The 8,616-nt window shown below is 42.9% G+C and overlaps 1 protein-coding gene across 8 annotated transcripts; it reads right to left on the reverse strand.

Annotated features, from left to right (window-relative positions):
- Positions 1–5: 5 nt before the first annotated feature.
- On the reverse strand, positions 6–8,382 carry cnot2 (CCR4-NOT transcription complex, subunit 2). 8 transcript variants are annotated; one of them, XM_065003033.1, is made up of 15 exons: positions 8,278–8,382; positions 7,071–7,193; positions 6,621–6,693; positions 6,174–6,321; positions 5,754–5,939; positions 5,541–5,620; positions 3,912–4,037; positions 3,393–3,517; positions 3,014–3,131; positions 2,690–2,846; positions 2,503–2,564; positions 2,377–2,426; positions 2,152–2,252; positions 1,732–1,882; positions 6–1,399 (listed from the first exon to the last, which is right to left on the reverse strand). In XM_065003033.1, the coding sequence occupies exons 2-15, from the start codon at positions 7,179–7,181 to the stop codon at positions 1,313–1,315; spliced, it is 1,575 nt and encodes a 524-aa protein (XP_064859105.1). In that variant the 5' UTR covers positions 7,182–7,193; positions 8,278–8,382; the 3' UTR covers positions 6–1,312. The 8 variants fall into 8 exon arrangements, with proteins under 8 accessions (XP_064859105.1, XP_029541780.1, XP_064859104.1 ...); XM_029685920.2 differs by having other exon boundaries at positions 1,738–1,882; positions 8,278–8,357; XM_065003032.1 differs by having other exon boundaries at positions 1,738–1,882; positions 3,912–4,058; positions 8,278–8,357.
- Between the last annotated feature and the right edge of the window lie 234 nt (positions 8,383–8,616).

Raw genomic sequence — 8,616 nt, forward strand, 5'->3', positions numbered from 1 at the left:
AGTAGTTCAGGAAAGCCTTTTTTGCTTTATTAAAAAGAAGCTTTGAACGTCAGAAAATACAAGATTGGTCTGTATGATTTTTTCCCCTTCAAATTATTATTCATTTTTCCTTTTCTTATGAAAGGCTGCTGTTTAAACAGCTTTGAGTGAAATGTGTCCGTCTGTCCTCTTGCTTTGGACTTTAGGGGTGGATGTCCTTGTTTTTCCTGAGAATCAGGCCTTTCCTTGTTTGTCTTTTTAATTTGTATTTCTTCGTAAGTGCCCACAGTGCCGAGTATGATGCCCTGTCCAGCAGATCCAGAAATGTCCTGTTTTATCTACATATTGTACTCCATGCTGATCTCCTAAAGATGAGGTACAAGGCAGGGCAATTTTTTCCTCCAAAATAGATGCCATATATATATATATATATGTATACACATACATATATATACACATTCGTACATATATATCTTTATTCATGTGATGTTCAAAATGTTTTTTAAAAAATGTACACGTTTACAAAATCGTAACAAAGACTGGAAAGTGTTTTGCTCGCTCTGGAACAATGAAGCTGGGTAGGTAATCTAACAACACTTCACTAAAACTGTCTCTGATTTGTATATTGAAGCCAGACAGAAAATACCAGTCAAAAGGAAGGAAAGAAAGGGATGTGGGGCCGGTGGAGAAGAAAAGAGGGAATGTACAAGGGGAGAGATGGAGAGAAAGAAGTGGAGAGACATTTGTAGACAGGCTACTTATCTATCCAAAACAAAATATGAGGGAGTGTTTTCACATTAAAAAAAAAGCACAAACAATCTTTGTGTTCTTTTATTACTAAATAATGCAACAATGAACATTGCACTTCTTCCGCCCTTTCGTTCTCACGTGTGGGATGGTACTTGTTGGCTTAGCCTTCCCCACCTTTCTCTGTTCTTAACACTTGGGGGGTGGGGGGGAGATGAGGCATAACCCTTGTTCTGTCACTGTAAAGTGTGTCGGTATTGTCCGTTTTCCTACCTTGGACCAAACAGGCTTCTGATTCAGAGACGTAAACAAAACACAGACCCTGGTCAAAAACAAAACAAAAACGATGAAACGAAAGGAATAAAAACAGAACAAGTGGAGGTGTTTGGGCAGCACATAATTTGGGAAAGGCAGGGCTCAATTTTCCCCACCCTTACGCGGTGGTGAGCGCCTTCTCTGAAGTCATTTTAGCCAGATCCTCAAGGAATAAAAACCAGGATGGACGCCTGGGCCGCAGCGCACCATCCTCTTCAGGCTGGGAGGAAGGTATGCAGGGACAGCGGTCCCCCTGGGACTGTACTAGGCCTCAGAAGGCCTGCTGAGCTGGGTTGTAGTTGAAGGTAGATGGGACGTGGGGCCTCTCTTCTAGCTTTTCGTACTCCAGGTGGAACTCCTGGAGGGATAGAGAACACATAATCAGCAATGGAGACGGAGGATTCCTGTTGAGATTATATTGCCTGAGTGAGAATACTGATCATCAATATCAAGAGCTGAAAACTCAGAGTGACAGACATCACCAGTAAAATAGATACAAAAAGTCTATCTTGAACCAACGTTAAACACGTACAAGTCCCCCCCCCCAAAAAAAACTCCGATGTCAAGCACGTAACTCCATCCAAGGAGATTCACACCTCAAAACATACATGTAAATCTGAATAGCACACACAGCATTTTCTCTTCATGTTAAGTGTATTGATTGAAGGTAGCAGATACTAAAGCCAATACCTTTACCTTGGCTACCTTCCTCCAGTTAAGACAATCAAAGAAGTAGTAGGTCCCCCTCTCATAGGTGTTGGTCTTTAGTGTGGGCTCCATGCCCGGCGCCCGCGTGATCCACACCCGCTCCTCTTTGTGGTACCGCCAATCCCGGTTAAAGCTGCACCAACACGAGACAGGCAGGAGAGAGAGATGCCATTAACGCAGTGAGTCAGTAAAGAAAAAGGCACAAATAACTCCTCGATAACATATAGAAACTATGAACAACTACTGAAAGAAACCAATAAGGTGATCCTGGGAATTAATGTGTGCTAATGAATCCTAGTCTTATTTAGATAAGATCCATGTTCAAAGACACCTCTCTCAAAGACACCTCTCTCAAGGGTGCCTACGTGAAAGTGCCTTCAGTAGTGATAGTACAGGACTTACAGCTCTACTGCTGCCAGGAGCTGTAGCAGGTCTCCTCCGTTCATGTAGTACAGATAGAACAGCAGGTCTTCACCGTACCGCGCCAGTTTAATAGCTGCCAGCTGAGGAAGAGGAGAGATGGCTTTATCAACACCATCATTTGGTTTATCCAATTATGACATTGTGCTTTCTTCCAGAGTATAAGATCAATACCACTTGAAAGGGGATTACTGATTTATCCCTTACCTTGTCCCTTATGTGGATGTTGGTTAAGTACTCAGAGGGGACGTGGAAGTCTGAAAGATAGGAGGCACCAGGGTCACCAACAGGCTTAGTGTGGGGTATGTGTGTGTGGTCAGGGTAATGTCTTACCAATGTCTTGAGGTCGACACGGTGCTGATGCCCAGGGGGAGGCAAACTTGGGGTACAGGTTTCTGTCAGGAGAGGAGGGGACACGTTACTATCAACAGACTTAAGATGAATAAAAACATCTAACAAAACATTGATTTTGACTTCTGTAGCCATTCAACCTAATGTTCAGACAGAGCAACCATCTTACTCTGGAGAGTTGAGGTTGAGTCCAAGCGTTGTGAGGTCACTCCCCAGTGCCAAGTGCACCATGCCCGGGTCCGTCTCCGCTGCTCGGATAAACGTCAGCAAGCCAATCATCCCAAACTGGTCCGTCACCATTCCCCCGGGAATGTTCGTCACCCGCCCTACAGATGTGGAAAAATCTACAGTGAGGGAAAATAATAACCAAGTAGAGCTTTCCCTACAGCTAATGCAAATGTGGACCATACCAACGGTCATGCAGGAACCATGTCAAAACCCACTGAGGTACCCAGGTTGAGACCGAGAGGTGTGATTGGTTGAGCGGGCTCACCGTCAGGTAACACCTGGATCCCTTTCTTCTGGCTGTTGTTCTGTGCTGAGCTCGTCTTGTCTCCGGGGAACTTAGGACCGTCTGCACTGGACGTGCTCTTGCCTGTAGAGTTTAGGTTCTGCACAAAGCAAAAAACAAATGAATGAATAATGTATAAGCCACATGACATCATGGAACATTACTTTGAATATAGGATGTCCACTCTACTAATTATATGGTGAAAGACTTGAATATGCAGTAGTTGTTGTTGCTCAACATAAGGAGGCCTTGTATGGTTGCCTGTCCATTTCAGCTTCATCCATGTTTGGCATGACAACGACCAATGAAAACAGACTGACAACCACAGGCTAAAGGCAGCCTGTCTGTCTGTCTGACTCACTGTTTTGCTGTCATCGTTGCTCAACGTGGGGTCCTTGTAGTTGGGACCAGGCAGTGCAGGAAAGTCCTCGTTGTGGATGGAGAAATCCTGCGTCGGCTCGTTCGATGGCTTCGTCACCATGCCAACTGATGAGGTCATGAGATGAAGAGAAGAGGCTTCTTAAATAAATCACCACAATGAGAAAGAAGTTTAGCCTTGGGTTATATATACACACACCATTGGAGAAGGCCTTCTCCCTTTCTTCATCACAATTTGCCACAGTTTATATTTGAAGAGAGACTGAAGTGGGCTGAAAATTTACACTGAGAATGTGTCTAGCAGTGCTGACTGGCCCACAGTAATATGACGAGTCAGTGATGCTTTGACATGTGCATTGCCAAGTTCCCTTTGCATCCAAGCCAAGTGCATTACAATGAGCCCTTCTTTCTAGTGCACTACACTGAGCCCTTACAATGGGTAGCCCTCCTAGTCTAGTCCACTATTATAAACCCTTACTAGTGCACTATACAGAGTTCTTACCATAGGGGGCCCTTCCAGCTAGTGGGTTGAGTAGCGGTGTTGGGTTTGCGCTTCCTTCCCTCCGACTCCTGTCTGCTAACGCAGGGAAGTCAGACAGGTCTAGCCCCGTCACGTTTTCACTGCCGTCTGTGAGGGGCAGGTTAAAGACTTGTAAGAAAGTAAAATGGTGTTACTCTTCATGCTGACAGTGTCTTATAGTATGTGAATGAATAGGTAAAGTGGATGTTGTAAAAACTTGATGACATAAAGCCTACAGGTAAACTTGGCTGAATGTGATGCATCATTGGATGGCCAGACTGAGCATCAGATTAGAGGTCGACCGATAATCGGAAATCTGTATTTTTGGACACCAATTTGGCCAATGTTTTTTTTTTTTTTTTACACCTTTATTTAATCTTTATTTAACTAGGCAAGTCAGTTAAAAACACATTCTTATTTTCAATGACGGCCTAGGAACGGTGGGTTAACTGCCTTGTTCAGGGGCAGAACGATAGATTTTCACCTTGTCAGCTCGGGGGATTCAATCTTGCAACCTTACAGTTAACTAGTCCAACGCAATAACGACCTGCCTCTCTCTCATTGCACTCCACAAGGAGACTGCCTGTTACGCGAATGCAGCAAGCCAAGGTAAGTTTCTAGCTAGCATTAAACGTATCTTATAAAAAATAATCAATCAATCATAATTACTAGTTAACTACACATGGTTGATGATATTACTAGATATTATCTAGCGTGTCCTGCGTTGCATATAATCTGACTGAGCATACAAGCATACAAGTATCTAAGTATCTGGCAGTGGTGGTTGGCAGAAGCAGGCGCGTAAACATTCATTCAAACAGCACTTTCTTTGCATTTTCCCAGCAGCTCTTCGTTGTGCTTCAAGCTTTGCGCTGTTTGTGACTTCAAGCCTATCAACTCCCGAGATGAGGCTGGTGTAACCGAAGTGAAATGGCTAGCTAGTTAGCGTGCGTTAATAGCGTTTCAAACATCACTTGCTCTGAGCCTGTGGTTGTTTCCCTTGCTCTGCATGGGTAACGCTGCTTTGAGGGTGGCTGTTGTCGTTGTGTTGCTGGTTCGAGCCCAGGTAGGAGCGAGTAGAGGGACGGAAGCTATACTGTTACACTAGCAATACTAAAGTGCCTATAAGAACATCCAATAGTCAAAGGTTAATGAAATACAAATGGTATAGAGGGAAATAGTCCTATAATTCCTATAATAACTACAACCTAAAACTTCTTACCTGAGAATATTGAAGACTCATGTTAAAAGGAACCACCAGCTTTCATATGTTCTCATGTTCTGAGCAAGGAACTTAAATGTTAGCTTTCTTACATAGTACATATTGCACTTTCACTTTCGTCAACACTTTGTTTTTGCATTATTTAAACCAAATTGAACATGTTTCATTATTTATTTGAGGCTAAATTGATTTTATTGATGTATTATATTAAGTTAAAATAAGTGTTCATTCAGTATTGTTGTAATTGTCATTATCACAAATAAATTAAGTAAAAATAAAAATTGGCCGGCTTTTTTAGTCCTCCAATAATCGATATCGGCGTTGAAAAATCATAATCGGTCGACCTCTACATCAGATAGCTGGTTATTTTGAAGAGACACACAACTAACCTGTGCCATTGAAGATGTTGCTTGATAACGAGTTGTTCATCCCAAACGCCTGGTTCCGGTTCATCCCAAATCCCGACATGCTACAAAAATACAGAGGAGAATTTTAGCCTCCAACTGGATCACCTTCATATTCAATCATCACGAAAAACGATTGATGATTTAGACATTTAAACAGAGTTCAGTTGTATTGCCAGCCAGACTGTGTGACTGTACCTGTTGATGGTGAAGGGCTGCCGTGCAGGCTGCTGTTTGGGCATACAGATAATGCTGGGGGGGCTGCGGTTGGGGCTGCCCAGCCCTGAGCTGCCCATGCTGTTGGTCCTGCCGCCGCCCATCCCGATGCCCTGGCCCACCTGGGAGTGGTTCAGCATGTTCCTCGAGTTCATCGGCAGGATCCCCCTGTGGAGGAGACATCACAGGTTAGAGTTAGACTAATGGGTGAACAGAATGGCTTGATATGAAGCCAGGTGATTATTTTTTACTAATAATGTCCTGTCCTGCTCTGGAACTACTGAACTGAACAGCTAACTAACTAACAGCAGAATAATGATTCCATGGCATTTAAACACATTGACTTATGTGGTCCCTCGGTCTCAAGAATCTCTTTCTCCAGCATCTCCATCTTACACACACCTGCTTGGCGAGGGTGGGGTATGGAGGGACATGGTGGGTACCCCAGTGGTGGGGGTGATATGGCTCGGTAGTGGAGTGCCTTGCGTTAAGCTGCGGTTTAACTGAGGCGTGTTGTTGCCCATGCCCCTTATCGAGAAGCCTAGTGCACCTGCAACAGGAGAAATAGAAACAGTCAACATGGGACTCTTATCAAATTCCAAAGTGACCAAAATATTGGATATTTCTCATAGCGATATTTTGAGATCAACAATAAGTGTTGAAGTCTGTTTTGAATTGGCTATATTTAAATCGGGTACATTTACAGGGTAATTATTCTAAATTGATCAAATAGCTCCAGGTATGACTTGACTACAAAATTGTTACAGACCAAAATGTATTACAACCTCAGTAGAAAAGACCCTGAAAACCACAGACAGAAATGTAAATGAACAGATGCAGCCAGCTTACTCTGTGGGCCATATAAACTGGCCCCAAGCTGGGATAGTTGACCTGATGATGACGGTGAGGGAGACGAGAGCATCTAAGAGGACAAGGAGAGAGATAAACCACAAAGTGAGAGGGAAGGACTGGAAACAAGAATACCAACAGATGACAATACCTTTATCAATAACACATAATCGCACATTAGGGCAGTTCGTATATCATTATTTACAAATCACATTACATTGGAATTACACTGTAATTGGGGTATTCAATTTAAAGGATAATAATAATAACAACATCAATGCCAAGACAAGTTATAGTCATATAGGATGATGGAGTAGCCTAAATTTCCCTAAATATGAAAAATAACCATAAACAGATTTACATTATAGAAGGACGTGAAAACAATTGACTTACTTCAAGTTCAAAGGGAGCTGTAGTAGGGATGTGCGATCGAGCAGACAGAGCACTTACGTCTTTGTCCGACCGATGTGGGTACATGGACGGCTGGCTGTAGTACATGTTCTCATCAGGGTAGTCACTTTCCACCCCCTCTACAAACTTCTTTCTCGTAGCACTGAACATGCCGTTTGTCACCTGCAGAGAGTGGAAAGAAGGAACAGGTTTAAATATCTCAATTCCTCAACAGTCCATAGAAATTGAGACTGTCGACCAGCATGTCTGGATCCACTGTCCACACTGTTCATATCAGATTTGAAAAACGATCATGGTCAGGACATGAGAGAAATACACAAGCCACGCAGTAGTGTTAGTCCTATGACTATGGTTTACTACACATTCAGTTTCAACTGGTCCGACATCACATCTCACTACCAGACAACACGCCCACACCTTGCGCAATGTGTGCATACCAATGCTTGACTTGGAATTAAATAGGTTCCAGTACTCATTTTGGGTGCCAGTACTGTTTAAATTTAGGTGCAGGAGCTCCACAATAGTTGAGAGGTAATGTACTACAGTATAAGACGAACAGGAGCTCAAGCAGTAGACAATCTGAGGTGCTGGTTACTCAGCTCCACTGAGCTCCTGCCCAAGTCAAGTACTGGTGCATACAGTGTGCCTTACAAAACTAATTTACAATCGCGTTTATAGTGTTGTTGATTTTCCACTCGCTGTTATCATGCTGGTGTGTGAAAATGCATTGGTCAACATACAAAAACTGTGTCCATCCCTGCAGCGTTGCCTCAGAACAATTCAACAAGCTTCTGCTCAGGTGACACTATAAGGTTCAGTTATTATTCTCTACACCAAACTTTCCGTAAAGCATTTTGTGGCTAACGTTAACTAACAATACAGAGCAAGTCTGATTAGTTATAATAACAGTTAGTTCAACAAGCATCACTAGACTAACGTTAGCTAGCTAAATCCCTCCAATTCAACAACCCTTGTCAGGCAGTCTGCTTGCCTATAGGTAGCGATGTGCAGGTTGGGCCTGTTGTTTCTCCTATCCAGTTCCCAGTACCTTTCGGTCTCAATTTACGCTAGGAGCCACAGACAAAAACAGAGCGCAGAAGACTTTTCGAATTCAAATCGGCCAACCCGGTCCAAAACACACCAAACCGAATGACAAGGACAAAAAAGATTAATGTGTTGTGATGCGACGATTCGAGTCGGACCAAATGGGTTTATATTTGAGGGGAAAATACTGTAAAAACCTCACCGCATTAATTTCCCTTCTCCTCGTAGCTAGATCCAAGATGGCTGTGTATTCAGTATTCCACAATCGAGAATCCTGGGTGAATAGCCTTTGCCCTCTGACCTCTCCACAACCTCCTAACCATTTCCGCACACAAATTTTGAACGTTCTACTTCTGTGGGTACAAAGTGACTAATACACTACAGGATGAATTTGAATTGTCTGCAGTATTATTTTTCTAGTTACATATATTGTTGGGTGAACTCACTATCGGTAGAAAATTATCAGTGTATCAACAAACTCAGTAGGTAAACAAATACAAAAATGATAATACGCCACTCTCATTTATATTATTTTCAAAAC

This window comes from Oncorhynchus nerka, linkage group LG17 (genome assembly GCF_034236695.1).
Source record: "Oncorhynchus nerka isolate Pitt River linkage group LG17, Oner_Uvic_2.0, whole genome shotgun sequence".
Lineage (NCBI taxonomy): Eukaryota > Metazoa > Chordata > Actinopteri > Salmoniformes > Salmonidae > Oncorhynchus > Oncorhynchus nerka.